The sequence below is a fragment of the Lolium perenne genome, chromosome 7, assembly GCF_019359855.2.
Source record: "Lolium perenne isolate Kyuss_39 chromosome 7, Kyuss_2.0, whole genome shotgun sequence".
Classification (NCBI taxonomy): Eukaryota; Viridiplantae; Streptophyta; class Magnoliopsida; order Poales; family Poaceae; genus Lolium; species Lolium perenne.
Window position 1 is genome coordinate 243071087 of NC_067250.2, and position 18810 is coordinate 243089896.

The following is an 18810-nucleotide window of genomic DNA, read 5'->3' on the forward strand; positions in this document are numbered from 1 at the left end:
TCAAATTTGTTGCCGGTTTCCGTTGCTTGCTCTCGAGGCAGAGTAGAGCTCCCGCAGCTCATTGATCATCCAGCACAGACCCTCCTGATCCCTCCTCTTGGAGTTTATACTCCACAGCTGCAAGAAAAGCATGGTTTTAAAGATAATGTCAGATGGATGATTAGGGATTTTCTTTTCGATAGACATTATGTTGCGAGTAAGCCATAACGCCCACGATTGCGCGAGAAACAGCAGCCATAACATTCTACGCGGCAGGCCTGCCAAACTCGACAAGATGTGATGAAACTGTGCAAAACTAGCTGGTCTCCAAGCGCACCCAAGCAACTGACGAAGAACACTCCAGGCAAACAGAGCCAAGGAGCAGGTAAAGAAGATATGGGCCGCATCTTCTGGGGCTCCGCACAGCGCACACGATCCATCAGAAGGTCCCTGTCTCGTGGCAATTTGGCGGTTAGACGGTAATTTATCCAGGGCTAATTGCCAGGCAAAAATCTTTATTTTGAGAGGCACCGCCGCTTTCCACACATCCGTAGCATGAGCCACCGTCGCCCCATGCGATAGTTTTTCATACATGGAGCTCACCGAGAACCTCCCTGTCGCATCCAAGGCCCAACTGACCTTGTCCCTGTCTTGTGAGAGCTGAAACGCTCCCACCTCTGCACACAGCTGCAGCCACTGAGCTCTACCAACCGGATCTAACGAGCGTCGCAGTCTAATCTGTATTACTGTTCCCGAGAGAACCTGAGCCACCGTTGCCTCCGAGCAATCGCAGATGGCGAAGATGAGAGGGAACCTCTCCTTGAGAGTTGCCTCTCCGCACCACCAATCTAGCCAGAATCTGGTCCGACACCCGTCACCAACCGAAAATCTAGCACCCATGCTAAAGAACTGCTTGATCTTGTGCAAGGCCTTCCAGAACTGGGAACCCCCTTGTTCCGATCCTGTAAGGATGCTCGACGCATCATGGTATTTGGCACGCAGGATTTGCGCCCAGATGGTATCCTCGTCCTGATACAATCTCCAAATCCATTTAAGGAGGAGAGCCGTATTCATGTTCTTTGTATTAAGCAATCCCAAACCCCCCATGGATTTTGGTCTGCACACGGTCGGCCAGTTTACCAGATGGTATTTGCGCTTCGGTCCGGAGCCCTCCCAAAAGAATTTGGACCTCAGCGAGTCAAATTTAGCATGGATGCCGTCTTGGAGAAGGAAAAGGCCCATCGCAAACATCGGGAGATTGTCAAGACAGGCGTTGTTTTGTGCTAGCTCTTATCTTTACTACTCCCTCCGATCCTAAAAAAGTGTCCGAAACCATAGTCTAATTACGTTTTATGATTAACTCCTTCTAATTGGATCAATTCATTTAGCTACACATGCATGCGACCTGTCCGTGCTATGCAAAGCAGCACATGCGCGCAGCATGCAAAGCAGCGCATTCACACCACGCCCTTGCGTTACGGGAGTGCGGGTTGATAAGATAAGAAAATGGAGGGTGTTTCCGTAAAATCGTACGTCCGACATTTTTTTAGGATCAGAGGGAGTATTAAATTGCAATAGGTGACTGCCTGATGTCACAAACGGGCCGAAGTTTTTTTTTCTCTAGACCCGACGTCTTCTAGGCCCAATATCTCTGTCCAGGTGTCTACCTAATAAAAGCGAAGTTGTCCCTTCGGGGACATCCGATAATAAAAGCGAAGTTTCCGTTTTTTTTTTGGTTTGGTTTGGTACACAGTGAAATCACGTCTGTGTCCGTCCGCGCCGTTTTGTCCAGCCTATGTAAAAGAGTTTTGAACGACCCCGTCGTCCGTGTTTCGTGACGAAACATAAATACACCACGATGTGGGCCGGTCCGATTGAGAGTTGTCGTTCTGCCGTGTCTTACTTGAACTGACCACTTTGGAAATAGAGTATAGAGTACATATACAAATCCATCCGTGGGTGTGGGCTTGCAAGAGATCAGGTCTTCCTACATTTTACGTGTCACACACGATTTGCATGCGAACGTGCCCGACATGGACTCAGATCGATCTTAGATTTTTCTTTACAAATAGGAGACAAACCCACCTGATCGATGAAAACAAACTCACCGACATCGCCGTCCGTGCACGGAGGAAACGATTGACAATCAGAGGGCGTAACCAGAAGGCGATGAACGGCCTTGGCTTGTACGATGCTACCGCGGCGCTGGTTGGCGGACGTACCTGTACGCGCTTTTTTCGGAGCTCGGCCAAGCTAGCAGCACAATCAACCAAAAAGATCCAGGCATAGGTGTCAGGGCTCAGGCAGCCCAGCTGGAGTTACACAGATAGATAAATTCAATCCGCGCTAGGCAACACTGATTCGTCAAGTCGCCGCTACTGTATATATCGCGACAAGAATATATCGACACCGATGAAGTTGGCGCCAGCGTTAAGCTGCGAGGAGTCGGTTCCAGATAAGAAGAACGACGTCGCTAGCCTTTCCTTCCTGCCACCTTGCTCTATGGGCTATGGCGACGATACTGCTGCGATGGAGAGAGCCTCATCCCTCCCGCCATGCAGTGTACCAAGGGCCAAGTGAATGTTCAACAGCTACGCCTACCAGAAGGTCCTTGCGCGCGCAGTACACGGAAGCCAGACCCACCACCAACGATCGCCTAACACAAAACAAGTATGGCAGAGATACTAACTTGAGGCATAACTGCATGATTCAAGCTACTCCACGTAAGCCAGTAGTGAAACCATGGTCTTGTGGAATGTTTCGGCTAATAATTATTGTGAAAATAATTGCTGATCGATCACGAGATTCTAGATTAGAGCACTCTACTAAACTAACACATGTATATTTCCTAGCTAATATTGTATTGCAAGAGTTTTTTCATTAATAAAAAAATATGGCTAAAAGAAGAGAAATAATTAGTTAATCATTAAGATTAATTTGATTCAATGACCAGAGTTCAGCAATGATATATCGCCCAGAGACGACGAAAGGGAACCTTTTCCAAGCTTAATGTCTCTTTTCTTTCTCTTACAATTCTTCAAGCATGATTACTTTGTAACTTAGAATACTAAAATTGCCATATCATCTAACTGGTTATCTATGAACATAAATATGGTTTATTTTATTTTATTGAAAATCAATGCTCCACGCTCGGCATAAGTGTTTAGACAAATGTATGCCTTTTGATTTCATGTGGCACCGTAGCAACGCACGGGTTTTGTGCTAGTGTCAGCTAATATATCATCGCAGCTGGAGAATTAGTTAGGAGAAAACAGAATATGATGCACACTAATTAAATAGTAGATTGGTCTACTTGCCTTGGTATAAGTGTTTGGAAAAGCTTCCTTGAGAGTATTCAGGCCTTTGTGCCACCATGTCTCTGTCAGGTAGATGGTTGTATTAGCAGAGAAGCCAACCTTCTTCAGGAAATTCAAAACCTCATGAGGATTATAACAGCCTTTCCTTCTCGCACCCCCGCTTGTTTTACAGACCTTCTTCTCTAGCAAGTCAGTTCGCAGATCGACTGCTAACACCTTCTCATCTGATTTCTTGCTTAAGCCTGCCCAACATTTGTTCAGCCACTTCCGAATATTCCGGCTTCAGTTTGAGGCCACTGAACATGGCATGGCAAGCCGTTGAATCCAAGTCCTTATTATTCGTCCCTTTTGGTTTCAAGCTTACTGAAGAGAAAATAATTGCAAGTCGTAGGTAGCTATTTGTTTGGAAGATGGGCTGAATGGTTTCCAGGATGAAGTGTTCTGTCACCCGGTTTGGTACTCTAATAACTGCTGGCTTCTTAGAACTCCATTCATTAGGAAGTTTATCTACTACTTTGACAACACCATCCAAGCTCCTCTTGAATTTCTCTGCATCATACATGTCTTGGAAGTTCCTGTTCATGAAATTTATATCATTAGGTCAGAATTGTGATGACAACAATCTTCAGCATTTTTCTTCAAAGTTGCAATCATCAGCATATTTCTCCAAAATAACAACCATCATAATTTCTGAAATAAAAGAAGTACAATGGTTTTGTAGAATCCGGAGTATTCATTATTATAGATTTTAGAGAACATACTATTCATAATTTTGAGTTGCAGAAAGAATGTAGCCTTGTTGGGCCAGATAGTAGAGATATAGTAAGAAACTTCTCACTGTTTATCCATGTTAAAAACATGATTCATTATTTAAATCAAATTGGCAAGTTATTCGCAAGTAGAGCTTCAGTGTTATCTGAAGAGGTCGTGAATAGCTTCAGCTGAAAGCAATGAGACTTTGCCCTGATGATTGCCAAATGAGAATACGTACGGTTGAAAGGATCAAAAGATGGAAATTGAAATATAGAGAAGAAAAGAAAAGGTTGCAGCAAAGACGAAGTCAAGCACGTTCGGTGCCAGTTAAGCTGTACTGATAATACCTTTTCCATGCAGTAGTCTTCAGAGTCGTCTCCTCCAGCCAGGAGCCTCCTCGCCCCGCCTATCGCGCCGGCGAACACGGCGTCGCCGAGGTGCTCGGTGTCGCGCGATGCGCGCGGCGGCGGTTTGCAGGGCAGCAGGTGGCGCATGATGTCTGGGTTCACGCACCACCTCCCCATGGGGCCCTGCAGCACGTTGAGCAGCAGGGAGATGAACCCCAGCAGCATCAGCTCCTCCTTCACCTTGAGCAGGGTCTCGTACAGTGGCTTCCTTCGGCTCCTCATCAGCCTCTGCGTGCGAGTCAACAGTCAGCTGATGATCGGTCGACTGGACAGAAACTTCAGCTGCATGGTCGGTACCCCTTTATGACACTTGGTTAAAACATGTGCATTGCGATAATCCCGGTAATCCAAACTAATTAGGACAAGGTGCGGGCACTATTAGTATACTATGCATGAGGCTTGCAACTTGTAAGATATAATTTACATAACACATATGCTTTATTACTACCGTTGACAAAATTGTTTCTTGTTTTCAAAATCAAAGCTCTAGCACAAATATAGCAATCGATGCTTTCCTCTTTGAAGGACCTTTCTTTTACTTTTATGTTGAGTCAGTTCACCTATTTCTCTCCACCTTAAGAAGCAAACACTTGTGTGAACTGTGCATTGATTCCTACATACTTGCATATTGCACTTGTTATATTACTTTACATTGACAATATCCATGAGATATACATGTTATAAGTTGAAAGCAACCGCTGAAACTTCATCTTCCTTTGTGTTGCTTCAATACCTCTACTTTGAATTATTGCTTTATGAGTTAACTTTTATGCAAGACTTATTAATGCTTGTCTTGAAGTACTATTCATGAAAAGTCTTTGCTATATGATTCATTTGTTTACTCATGTCATTTACATTGTTTTGATCGCTGCATTCATTACATATGCTTACAATAGTATGATTAAGGTTATGATGGCATGTCACTCCAGAAATTATCTTTGTTATCGTTTACCTGCTCGGGACGAGCAGAAACTAAGCTTGGGGATGTTGATACGTCTCCGACGTATCGATAATTTCTTATGTTCCATGCCACATTATTGATGATATCTACATGTTTTATGCATACTTTATGTCATATTTATGCATTTTCTGGAACTAACCTATTAACGAGATGCCGAAGAGCCGATTCTTTGTTTTCTGCTGTTTTAGGTTTCAGAAATCCTAGTAAGGAAATATTCTCGGAATTGGACGAAATCAACACCCAGGGGCCTATTTTCACACGAAGCTTCCAGAAGACCGGAGAGCTAACGAAGTGGGGCCACGAGGCGGCCAGATGATAGGGCGGCGCGGCCCAGCCCTTGGCCGCGCCGACCTATCATGTGGGCCCCTCGTGACGCCCCTTGACCTGCCCTTCCGCCTACAAATAGCCTTCGTCGCGAAACCCCCAGTACCGAGAGCCACGATACGGAAAGCCTTCCAGAGACGCCGCCGCCGCCAATCCCATCTCGGGGGATTCAGGAGATCGCCTCCGGCACCCTGCCGGAGAGGGGATTCATCTCCCGGAGGACTCTACACCGCCATGGTCGCCTCCGGAGTGATGAGTGAGTAGTCTACCCCTGGACTATGGGTCCATAGCAGTAGCTAGATGGTTGTCTTCTCCTTATGTGCTTCATTGTCGGATCTTGTGAGCTGCCGAACATGATCAAGATCATCTATCTGTAATGCTATATGTTGTGTTTGTTGGGATCCGATGAATAGAGAATACTATGTTATGTTGATTATCAATTTATGTCTATGTGTTGTTTATGATCTTGCATGCTCTCCGTTATTAGTAGGGGCTCTGGCCAAGTTTTTGCTAGTAACTCCAAGAGGGAGTATTTATGCTCGATAGTGGGTTCATGTCTCCGTGAATCTGGGGGAGTGAGAGAAACCTCTAAGATTATGGATGTGCTGTTGCCACTAGGGATAAAACATTGATGTTATGTCCGAGGATGTAGTTATTGATTACATTACGCACCATACTTAATGCAATTGTCTGTTGTTTTCAACTTAATACTGGAAGGGGTTCGGATGATAACCTGAAGGTGGACTTTTTAGGCATAGATGCATGCTGGATAGCGGTCTATGTACTTTGTCGTAATGCCCAATTAAATCTCACAATACTCATCATATCATGTATGTGCATGGTCATGCCCTCTCTATTTGTCAATTGCCCAACTCCCAACATGCTATTTATCTTATGGGAGAGACACCTCTAGTGAACTGTGGACCCCGGTCCATTCTTTACATCTGAAATACAATCTACTGCAATACTTGTTCTACTGTTCTCTGCAAACAATCATCTTCCACACTATACATCTAATCCTTTGTTACAGCAAGCCGGTGAGATTGACAACCTCACTGTTTCGTTGGGGCAAAGTACTTTGGTTGTGTTGTGCAGGTTCCACGTTGGCGCCAGAATCCCTGGTGTTGCGCCGCACTACATCTCGCCGCCATCAACCTTCAACGTGCTTCTTGGCTCCTACTGGTTCGATAAACCTTGGTTTCATACCGAGGGAAAACTTGCCGCTGTACGCATCACACCTTCCTCTTGGGGTTCCCAACGGTCGCGTGTTGTACGCGTATCAGACCTTTTCACGCTCCCTTGTGTGTGTTCCTCAGCAACCTCTTCTTCCTCATCGGCAACCACAACCTCTTCTTCTTCGGCCGCATCATCTTCATCGGCCACCTCCTCTTTGTCATCAAAGGCAAATTGGAGATCATCGAGGCCAAGCGCGTGAGACGAGTCCAACTGAGTCATGAAGTCAACTACCTCCAACTCAACCTTCCTACAATCGAAAAAATCAACAAGAGCACCAACTGCCAACAAAATGCATCGGAGACGCACACCGGTGGCCAACAAATGCATTGGCGACATGCACATCGGTGGCCAACAGAACTTAGCGGTGCCCAACAAATGCGGGCAAAGCACAATAAATGCATCGGTGGCCAAACAAAAGGATATTTTTTGTTACCCCTTCGACCTTCCATCGATCACTACGCGCAGGTGTGGGCAAAGACATTGTATGAGCCATTGGACTGGGAGTAACCTTGGGTGTCGCAGCTGCCTTCCTCTCCATTTTGTTCTCCTCTGCCTTGGTGCGCATCTTCATCGCTATCGTCGGCTTCCTCTCCCGCCGAGCGCCAGCCGGAACAAGGGAGGGCGACAAGCCGAGGCGGCCTTAGCCACGCCCTTGCCGCCGGTGTTTGTTGTCAAGGCATTGCCTTTTACTGCGCTTTTTTTCGCCAACCTTTTTCTTGACAAAACCTTGGGCACGGCGGATTATTCCAGTAGCGTATGGCCTAGCGGGTTGCGGAAGGGAGCCTAGGTTCGATTCCGGCTGGAGTCGGGGTCATCGGCGCCGACACGAGGGCTGGAAGGTGTCGCCGCGGGCAGGAGATTGGTCGAGTATCTAAAGGTATAAATGATGCCCCCCATAGGGGGTCTCACAGCGCTTTGAGTTACTGACCGTTGGATCTCTTCTCAAAATCGATCTTGGCCATTCATTTATTACCGTGTGGTATATAAGGTGCCCCAGCCCGAAGAAAACCCTAGCGGCCAGCCCCTGTCTCCCCCAATCCCCGCGTCTCTCCCCTCCTCCAATCCCCACATCGTCTCCCCGCGTCCAATCCCCTTCCTGCCCACTTCCCTTCTCCTCCCCCACAGCCATCTCCTGGCCGAGCCGCCGCTGCTCCTTCTCCTGGCTGAGCTCGCGGAGCTCCGCGGCTCCTCGTCCCCAGCTCTCTCCTCCTACTACTCAGCCCGCGTCGGCGCGTGACGGCGTTCCTGCCGCTCCGCGTGGTGGTGTATGGTGGCGCGGCGGCGGAGGTGTTGGGCCATGGGAGTTCGCCCGGCCGCCGGCCAGGCTCCATCTCCTCCACCCCTCCCTTCCCTTGGCCAGAGCAGAAGGAGCCATGCCCCGTCTCCATCGATTTCCCGTCCGTCGCTGCCTCCGGCGATTTAGCCTGGCCTGCTCTCTCACCGAGCAAGAGAGTAGAAGACGTCGAGTTGCTGCCATCCCCGTTCTGTTCCTCCACAGCCAAAGGGGAGAGGAAGTCGAGCAGGGCCCTTTTTCTCTCCTCATCGCCAAGGTCGCACGACTGCTGCACCGGGATCTAGAACAGAGAGGCTCACTCCGGCCGGCCGGCAAGCAGAACGGTGATACTATTGCCTCTGATGCCAAGGCCGCCCCTCCACTGAACTTGCCATTACAGAGTACCTCCGGTGAGATCCTCCTCCCACTCAACCCTGCATATGTGTTGTGTACAGCAAAGCTTTCACATCTATAGCTTTTTCTTGTTTTCCCATTTGATTTTTTAGTTGATTCAGGGAAGAACCAAACCTAATATGTGATTTGAATGTTCCTTAATCTATGTGCAGTAAATGTCGTTTGATATTGATATGAAGAGGTTGAGCTGCGAGCTTTTCTTTTTTCTTATAGATGCTTACATCCATTGGTGATTTGGTAGACAATTCCTAAAATTTGTAGTTCACACTCAATGTTTTTACTTATGGAAAGATCGTTTTGTGGAAGTTGTTGCAGAGAAATGTTTTCCTAGAACTATATTTCGTAATATTAGCTTTACCATTAATTTGTTGTCATGATATTCATTCAATTAGAAGATCTAAAATTAGTGGTACTTACTTTTGCAGCATACTCAGAACTAAGCACGAGGTGTACTGGAGATCGGAGACGAGATTGTTTCGCTGTAGGGTTAGTGGTTTGGCACCGTCGGTCGTCCGATATTTCTGTTTGCTATCGACCCTTTTCTTTCTGTGGCTATGGTAATCTCTCTCTCTCTCTCTCTCTCTCTAATTACCTAATTTGCAAGGATCCATGTATTCTAAGGTCAGAAGGTTGAATATATAAATATATGATATTTCTGTTGTTGCATTTTTCAGACTCGCGTACTATTTTACTAAATAGGATGACATAAGATAAGGCACTCATATTAGATTTTGAGTAGAAAGACTTAATCTGCTGCGCTTTTTACACCTAAAATTCTCTTCAGTTGGTGCATTTTCTAGACCATTCTGTATAACAGCAGATTTTGGTGTCTCTGATTGTACCAATAGTTTATGTAGATAAATTATGTTCTTCTATGTAAAAACTATGTTCAAGAAGTAGTATATATCAGATGATGTATGTTGTTTCAGTGTTCTTCTTGAATAACAAATTCTGGCTTTTCTGTAGGCTTGTGCAGATTTATTATGTTTGTACCGGTGGTGGAAATGCACCAAGAAAATGCAGTACGTATGGTTTCATTGTTTTTCCTCCATCTATCTGATGTGATTTTTTTCTTTCACGCTATATTTGATTTACAGCCATTGGACCTCGGGTTATCAAGTGTCACTAAATCCATTTGATCTTCTCTTCGATGCCGATACATTTTGACATGCCTCTACATTTGTTATTTTGATTGTATGTATATGCCATGCTAATGAAAGTTAAATGATGAAAACAAGTTAATGTAGACTTTCTAGATTATCTTTTTGTAGTGTAATGCCAACCTTCTCGTTCTTTTGATGGCGGCCTTCCTTCTTATTTGTTTCATGTGGTGTTTCCTTGATTCTTTCTGCAGGTGTTTTTTTTTGGCAAACATGGTAGATGAGGCATTCGTGATAGCAATCAAGCCTTTTGGTCAGGTTTGTGAGTTTCACCCTTTCTTTCGTATTCTGGTCCCTCTCATGCTTGCCATCTCTCTTTTCCTGTCACATATGTGATGGCGTCCTGTTTCTGGTGTAGATATGTTGGTGCCACATTACTTTAGAATGGCTCTTTGAACGTGTGAGATAGGTATCTTCCATGCATGATGCATGTCGCTATTACTCAAGCCACTGTTTTTTTGCAGGCTTAAAGAAATATATACGGGGGGCTATCAGGGATGTCAAGGAGGAAATCTGGCTAAGAAATCGAGCACTGGGGATGCCCATTCCGTGCAGCTTCCTCCTGAGGATTAATTCTAAATGTATTGTTATTGTGATGTCCTGTGCAGGCTAACATTGAATTAGTGGACGTGGTTGCTTTAAGGTAACTAACTACTACATATAGATCAGTTATCCTTGAACTTTGTTGGGCCTTAATTTGAATTTTGTGATTTCGACTCACCACTCCTACCGTTCACAATGACATGCATGGACACAACTCGCCATTTCAGAAGGTTGATATGTTCTTCCTGCGCATGCTTCGACCGTATCGAACTCGATCAAGATACAAAAAAGAGATTCATGCATCAAAGCTACCATAACCTGTAAATAATTGTGTGGCCAATATTCAGACATTCAGAATATCTTTCTTACTGCATGTATTTCGGTTGGCCGATAGGCACGCACAAGTAAGTTGTTGAACTACATGTATGCATCATGTGAAACAGGGAGTTTGATGCCGGATAACCTCAGAAATACATTTGAAACAGCTTGCAAGGAATTGGAGTCTAGCCCTGGGCTACATTATTATGTTTCTTGGTACACCAAAAAGAGCAAGCAAATGATAAAATGTGGTCTTACATATCTATTTACACTGCAACTGAATTATATTTTAATTTTGCATTTCCTACATATGTTTCAAGCCTTCTATTTCTGCCTTCGTTAATACCAGTGCAGGATTAGGTCATGTTTTGGTTTAGGCATAGCCGTACCAAATCGGGTTTTGCTGCATTTCTTCACCTCTGTTTTTGTGGTTTTCCAGTTTAGGCACATCCATACCGATGCCTTATCTGTAGTGGTAATCTGGTTGTTTGTTATTTACATCTTTAGACAATGAAATATGATCAAGTGATAGATGCCATTAATTGTTTGGGGTACCTTGTCCAGGAACATAATGTGACCTTTACTTCCCTCGGGGTGGAGTCATTTAGGTGCAATACCAAAGATTCTTAAAGTGGTGTGATTCATAGCAGAGAGGAAAGCAGGGTATATTAAAGGAGTTTTTGTAGCTAGATTTGGGTACGATTTGATTCTGGGATATTATGGATATCACAGATTATCCTTACATTCACTGCTGATCATATATTGACTATTCAACTCTTCACTCCAGAGACGCCGCAAATCCCAGGTAAATGCTCTTCGTATTTTCCAATTAATATTCTTACACTTCTTTCCCTTCTTCACTTACATGATTACTTATTACCCATAGATCTAAGGGTTAAGCATTCTCTGATATGTGTGGACTGTAACTGTATTGTTTTTTTAATGAATAGGGAGTTTTACTCCATTTTGAGTAATTATTCTAGTTTTGAGCTTTTTATCATATTCCAGTGTTCTTGAGAGAAGTCAGCAGTGCTGACTTTATATTGTGAGCAGAGTGCACCTTATTTATAGAGATAAAAAAGATATTGGTTTGCTGCAAAGAGTAATTACTTGAACACAGATGGCAACAAAGGTGCATGGTCTCATAAAGAGGGCATGTTCATGTGCGAGGTAAGATATGAATTGATTCGGGCTGATGAATATTCAATTGAATTTCACGATTAATAGAGAAGTGCCGCAGTAGACAAGCCAAGGAAGAATATATCACATAACCATAAATTTGAGATTGGATTATCATTCTCTCATTGCATCCCATTTATCATGGTACCAGTTCATTCATCATAAACATGTTTCGTGATGTAGAAAAAGCATCCAATGCCAGTCAGTTTTGCAGTATGAAATCCACTATTTCCTGTATATGTGTATATGAGTTTGGCTTATTGTGGCTATATTTAATTAACCCGTATGTAGAGTTTAGCATGGTCACTGAATTAAACAGGAGTCCTATGGTGCAGTATTCAACTTAAATCTATGTACTGAGCGTCGGCCCTAGGAATTTGCAACTTGGTATTCATATTGCCAAAACCATTGTTGTTTTCGCCAGAATAATCGTTGTTTTGCTAGAATCGTCACTGTTTGCCAAAATCGTCCTTTTTTCTGATAAAATCATGGGTATCCCCTCAAGATCACTATAAAGTAAATCGTCTCTTTGATTTTTAGAATTTAACTAGAATGATTTATAGGTCATAAAACATACATTATCTGAGATACTAATTTTTCCACTTAACTTATACGAGATATGTCAATTGCAGAACTGTAAATGAGGTTTGGTTTGAATACTAACAGATGTCTCGAGCAATTCTTATGCTACGGATTATGATGTTGATGGTATTCAGATCCGTCCTTGCACATCCAAGTTCTTAAACTTAAGCCTATGTTGGGTTAAGGAGAAGCAGATTGCAGTGAATATATGAATAATATTATTGCTCAGGTGATTGCTTAACATCTTTCTTTTATTTCACATGCACATACTGTCACTTATTATCTCCGTGCAAAGCATGATGATTTAATCAATAATGTTTGCCTGGTTTATATTTCGGTTTATCATTGGAGTGCTTCTGCAATTTCTACTCAGTGCTTGACTGCTTTCATAGAATGTCCTGCATTCTCAGTTTGTGTACTCCACCTGGGATTGAAGTGTAGAGTTTGCTGGCCCTTGCAATATGCAGTACAAACTACTCTTGCAGCAGCACTCCTCCTACTGTGACCTGTTTCGTTCTGTTTTTCCAATTCTCAGTACGAATTTGTGAGGAGCTCTTACAGTTAAGCGAAGTGTCTTTAGGACAAATAATTCTGCGACATTTGATATCGTAGGCATGCGGTGGCAGTTAGCAGTAATGCACAAGTTTTATACCACAGTGCACTAATAGATGACCCTAGATATTCTCTAACTTTCCCATGGCTTGAGTTTATGGTGCTTCATCCTGGCTAGAAATCGTGTATATTGGACAATTGGTACGAGTATTTTATTTGCCTCCCACCTTTTGTGTTTGAAATAAGATTCGTTTACTAATCATATAGAATTTAGTGAAAAAGTAATATTTAGAACCATTACACAAATTCAGAACATTAAGCAATTAAACTCTTGCATTAAGCACCTGTAATGATAAAGGAAAAGGTATCTGAAAACCACCTGCAATATTGAGAAATTCAGTGAAAACTTCTCATCAAAAATGAAATTTTCTTGGACAATAAGCAATTAATCATGTAGTATATATGTCATACCCTCTTACATACATGATGGAGCTTTCTTTGCTTGAGTTTTATTTTTCAACGCCACTTGAAAATTAGAAAGCTCTTCTTAGTTTGACTAAAAGTGCATCTGCAATAATATATTAGTATCTTTGTTTATACAATTTCGAAACCACTTCTCATAATCTACATTTGATACCATAGACTAGAATATATCCCTTGATAGTAGATTTGTTTGTTGTAAGCAATAATGTTAATTACTTACTAATGTTTTAGATGATGATTCATGACAATGTCGGACAGTTCGTTGAGCAAAGTGGTGGGAAGCTCCCGAAAACATCCATTCCAATCATTGTGAAGGTTGATTTTACCTACTTCGCTTAAATGGTGACCTCCTTGCGCACTCAATTTTTTTGCTTAGGATGCTCATGCGATGGTGTGATGTACATGTACCTCAGCCAGTTCATTGAGCAAAGCGGTGGGAAGCTCCCAAAACGATATGAGTTTAAAACATGTTCTGGAATAATTGCTTATCTTGTGTTTTAGCTGATCAATATCAGCGAGTGAAAGATGCTTATCTAGACCTTTTGATGCATTATAATTATCAAGTTCAGATTTTTAAGGCGTGCTTTTTGCAGGTTCATTGCTGGTTTTCTTTTCTCCGAGGTGTGCTCCACATCCCTCTGCTTGATCGATATGAGGTGAGGCCTTCAAGCACCTTTTATATTGTTCTGATGAGTTAGTAATGTCATAATTTCCTTTATTGCCTAATATATAAAGTATCTGCCAGTAGTCTCATATTCATGATTCTTTTTATGTTTATGGATAGTTTATTTTCCATGGCCTCATATATATCTGTGTTACAAGATTTCGTTCTTTTTAGGGGCGTTGCTGCTGCATGACGTCGCTACATTCTTTTGTTTGTTCGTCGGCTATGGGGAGTTTGAGCCTCATATCTCTATTAACTCTTCCAACACTATTTGCTAAGTATTTTCAATAACGATGTTTTATGGTGGATAACCAATTGTTCGTTTCCTGTACACTTAAGCCAACAAACACAAAATCAACATATTTCCTCCTTTTCTAATCGCGATAACACAATTTTTTAAGGATTTTTTCGAATCTGCTAATCACTTTTTTTCCATGATATGGGGAGTACATACATTGCTCTGTTTGAGATATTAGCTACCAATAGGTATCTCTTGCTGTACTCAAACTATCAATAAATAAATGAGACATGCATGGTTTGTTTTGGCAGTATACCTTTTTTCTCTTGCCCTTTGGTCGTGAACTGTTCCAAATTTTGATTTCTACATCCAGTCACAGTGGCGGAGCTTAGTTGAAATAAAACCGGGCTATGGCCCGCCCAACTTTGGAGATTTTCTTCATACATATTGGTAAATTTAGCCCAATAACAACCCATATTACTCTCCTTAAGCCTAATGGCCCGCCCAGGTTTTCTGGCAAGCTCCGCTACCGAGTCCAAGAACCATCTTGATTTTAACCAAGGTTTGGACTACTGGCATTTTGTGAAGTCGGTTTTATCCTTAGAATAAAATGGTACTACTTCTGGAAATGTGAAAGTGTTTGTTTGCAGTTGTATAAATAGCGAGTGATCAAGCAACCGTTTCGACCTCGAGGTGAACATTCCGAATGAGATGGACCCTGATATTGGTGTGAAAGGGAGACATGGGAGATTCGATGGCAGACCTTAGCAGTTGTGGCTTAATGTGATCGGACATGTTCCCTTCAGGTTTCCATATGATTTTGTTATAGAGCCTTCTTCTAACATCATGTTATTCTGGGTTTGAGTGTAAGAAATACAATGGTCTTTCTAGAATTTTCTCATTCTTATGGACCATCGGTTCATTGTTGTGGCTTAGTTTTCTAGCTTAGTGCTATCTAATTGGTAGGCTATATATGATATGTGTGGGTCCTGAAAACTCACAAGAGCTGTAAATTCTTTTATGTACTAACTGATAAGTTGGAATAGTAGTTGTTCTATGTGCATCATGAAACTTACAATCCTCACTATTTTATCACCGTTATTCAGAAATAAATATTGGCATGAGCTTCACGGGATCGTGCGTCAAGACACACATCTAAATCTAGTATATTAGAGAGTTGGGCTAGTTTGGGGACCGACGACTCTTATAATTTTTACTCATCTAACCATATAAGGGATCGGTTAGGTGCGGTTTCGGCTGATTTTTACTACTCTAACCGATTACATAGATGCTCTAAAAGTACGCTAGCTCAGTCGCTCGTGCATAGGAAGATTCCACGCCGGATTGAGGATTAGGCAACGCATTACGCATCTTATTAACGCTAGTCACCATCTTCTTTTCGGCAAAAAGTTGCACTACTAGTTTATTAAGGATGTCTTAAATTAACTGAACTTTGGCACATCCTCACAGAGTGCCAACATCACTATGGGAGGGTGGAGAAGTCTCTCAAGAAAGTATCTATCAGGAGCATAAGAAGGAAGAGAGCCGGATGATTAGTTGTTGGACTCTTTTTGGTTGTCATGTCCTTTTAGTGGGTCTTCTTTGCAACGTTGTGCTCTTGGGTGCCGGTACTAGTTGATTTAGAGGTTGCTTTCTTTTGATGTTGTTCTCTTGTGGGTGTCCTGTTGGTATGGGTTTGGCCCTGTTGTTGTAGGTTTTCGCTCGGTTTTCTCCTAAAAACCGAACAACTTCTTCTTAATTAATAGATGAGGCAAAGCTTTTGCCTCCGTTCAAAAAAAAAAAAAAAAAAACTATGGTGATCAGTGATCCCCATGCCGCCTCCTCTTTACTTCCATCCGCTGGAAAAGTTGCACAGAAATTAGCTGGAAGCTCGCTAGGCTGCTTCCCCACCCAAACTGATTAGATCTTGGATCTAATGAGCCCCACCAAGGATCGACCTGGTTAATCTTGAAGGACCAACCTGCGCAGATCGATTTGGGAAATGTTGCTCTAATGGTAGGTAGGCGATCCCAGCGGCGTTTGGCTTGCCTGCTAGCTATCCCCGCGGAAGTTATACGGAAAAGCTCAGCTTGATTGCTACATTTCTGTGAACGTGCCCCAGCCTAGCCGGATCAAGCTCCGTTCTGAAGCCGCTGCCGGTGAATCATGCCAATATAGCATGGGGAGCAACGTTGCCAATAAAGGCTAAACAGTAGTGCTCCTAAGTTCAGAGAAGGACTGATTTGCTGTAGTAAGCTTGGCATTGCACGAAGCTGTAATGAAATTTGCATCCTGCTGGAGACTGGATGCATGAATGAATGGCTAAATAGACGCGAGGTTACTGTCCAAGACTATGTAGACCTGCAGAAGCAGCACCACATGATGGAGAGATCCGTGGTCGGTCGCTAGAGGGGGAGATCAGCTGTGCTTGTTGCGAGAGGTGAGGGAAGAGGGCCTGCCACCATTAAAGAAAGGGGGGAGATGGACTAGTCGTGGCCACGATCAAATGGAGGGGGTCCAAACTAAGTCATTCTCTCCCCCCAACCTCCACACAATCCACTGCAAATTGTTTCTTCCTGCCTGCGAACATGGCGATGCTGCAACCACGACAGCCCACACCAGCCGCGTCTTAGTTAATTTCTTTATGCATCACTCTGCTTGATCCATTCATCCTAGCTGGTGTCTTACACGCCACAATGCCGTCGTCACCATCTTCTCGGTCCCCGGAGATCATGAGCGCCTCGTCTGATTCCGAGGAATCCGCGCCTATGATCATCGGCGGCGTCGGGTTCGTCGTGCAGGTGGTCTCGAGGGATGTCTCCGACGAGCTTCTCGGCAAGTTCGCGGACACCAGCGAGTTCGACTTCGACTACGAGCGCAGCGGCCTCTGGTCGCCGCTGGTGCTACGGCCCGAGGTCCTGCTCCTCGCGCACGCGCAGGCATCCTCGTCCCGGCGACGGCACCGGCGATGGCGGTGGCGGAAGAGGAGGAAGGTGAGCATCGACGATCGAACCTTCTTATGTGCATGCCTGTGTGGCGAATTTGCAATGAGACAGTGATTTACCTGTTTCTGTTCTGAATTCCGATACAGATGCTCTGCTGCTGCTTCTGATGCGATATTCGCTTTGGATGCTCCATCTGAAACAGAATTGCTGTGCTGATGCTGTGCTTCTGAAGCAGTATTGCCATGGCTGAGAGATGTGTTTGCTCCTGTAGGTAGCTACTATGGACATAGGTGTGTATACGATGATCAAAGACCAAATAATAGCAAGATGGCGTGTATGTAAGTACGTGGTTGATTTACACTGCTTTGCGTTTGGTCATGATCCTGAGAGAGTGAGAAGTACCCACTGTAATTACTACTGTATTTTCTGAGAGCTCTACTGTTTGCTCCAAGCGATATTGTTGATTTGTTTTGTCCACTGCGCTAAAAAAAGAACGTGTTGTGCTTCTTTATGCTGGCATTGTTATATGCATTCCTCCATATTTTGGAGGAGGAAAGTAAGACAGACTTTATCATGGACAACGTGTAAAGTATCTTCGTCTGAAGAATTGAGCTGAAAATGGGTGCCAGAGTGCCCAAACAGTACTTCCACTAACTTTAGCTAGAGACCAAAATAAGTTCAAAGTTTATCTCAAGGAAACTTTGAGTCAAAAGACAATGATAAGGGACATCACTTGACATTCCAAGCATTGTTTCCATCTGGTGAATCGAGCGGAAAAGAAGTGCGAGTGCGCAAACGGTAGCCTCCACACACTTCAGGTTCAGGTGAGCAAAGAAAGGTCAAAAGCTATCTCAAAGAAAATTGAATCCAAAAATAGCATTACGAATTCGAACTTCCCAAGTATTTAGTTTAAGTACAGCAAATTCTAAAAAGAAATAAAATGTAACAAAAATGAGGTCCCACCGAGACTTGAACTCGGGTTACAAGATTCAGAGTCTTGTGTCCTAACCACTAGACCATGGGACCTTTGATGTCCACACTCTCTGCCGTCACAATAAATACTAAAAGAACTTGTTGCCGCTATAAACCATTTGCGGGCAATTTACCGCTTACTACTCCCATACAAGATGGAGCGGTTGCCGTGCGGAAGACCTCAGGCAGTCAGGCTCCGTCCAAGGGTAGCTCCGGCGACCGGAAAACATTCTTACGTACATACACTGGCCCTCCATTGTTGCCTGCGCGAGCCGAGATCGAGGGAGAAGGTTGCTTCGGCCGCTAGCCAGGCCCGCTAGGTGGTAGGCGCCCACCAACTGTTTGCCGGAATGCACAGGTGAGAATACTGCAGCTTCTTGCTTAACTATTGTAGCGCTATGCTCCCCTAGCGCCATATTCTTGTTTCCTCTGTGTCTTTACAGACTTTAAAAGTATATATCTATTTATGGCTGTTTTTGTTCTGTTGATATGACCAATTGTATACCCGCA

At 43.7% G+C, this 18810-nt stretch overlaps 1 protein-coding gene, 2 long non-coding RNA genes, 1 other non-coding gene and 1 pseudogene across 5 annotated transcripts; 3 read left to right on the forward strand and 2 right to left on the reverse strand.

The window, feature by feature from the left end:
• On the reverse strand, positions 1-3897 carry LOC127314132 (protein MANNAN SYNTHESIS-RELATED 2-like; annotated as a pseudogene).
• Positions 3898-8006: 4109 nt separating this feature from the next.
• Positions 8007-9691, forward strand: LOC127315550 (uncharacterized). Its single transcript, XR_011749502.1, has 3 exons — positions 8007-8660; positions 9090-9221; positions 9631-9691. It is a non-coding gene; the product is annotated as an uncharacterized lncRNA (long non-coding RNA).
• Positions 9692-10581: 890 nt separating this feature from the next.
• LOC127314133 (uncharacterized) lies at positions 10582-15454 on the forward strand. Of its 2 annotated transcripts, none has more exons than XR_007859417.1 (4): positions 10582-12675; positions 13713-14137; positions 14320-14945; positions 15034-15454. It is a non-coding gene; the product is annotated as an uncharacterized lncRNA (long non-coding RNA). The 2 variants fall into 2 exon arrangements; XR_011749288.1 differs by lacking the exon at positions 15034-15454 and having other exon boundaries at positions 10582-10771; positions 11250-12675; positions 14320-14516.
• Positions 15455-16698: 1244 nt separating this feature from the next.
• LOC127312227 (uncharacterized) lies at positions 16699-17799 on the forward strand. The gene is made up of 2 exons (XM_051342731.2): positions 16699-17376; positions 17475-17799. The coding sequence occupies exons 1-2, from the start codon at positions 17080-17082 to the stop codon at positions 17493-17495; spliced, it is 318 nt and encodes a 105-aa protein (XP_051198691.1). The 5' UTR covers positions 16699-17079; the 3' UTR covers positions 17496-17799.
• Positions 17800-18282: 483 nt separating this feature from the next.
• Positions 18283-18354, reverse strand: TRNAQ-CUG (transfer RNA glutamine (anticodon CUG)). The gene has a single exon. It is a non-coding gene; the product is annotated as a tRNA-Gln (tRNA).
• Positions 18355-18810: the final 456 nt, after the last annotated feature.

Coding starts and splice junctions, on each gene's coding strand:
- LOC127312227 (XM_051342731.2), top strand. CDS start 17,080: ATGCCGTCGTCACCATCTTCTCGGTCCCCGGAGATCATGAGCGCCTCG. Junction 17,377..17,474: donor GGTGGCGGAAGAGGAGGAAG/GTGAGCATCGAC, acceptor ATTCCGATACAG/ATGCTCTGCTGCTGCTTCTG.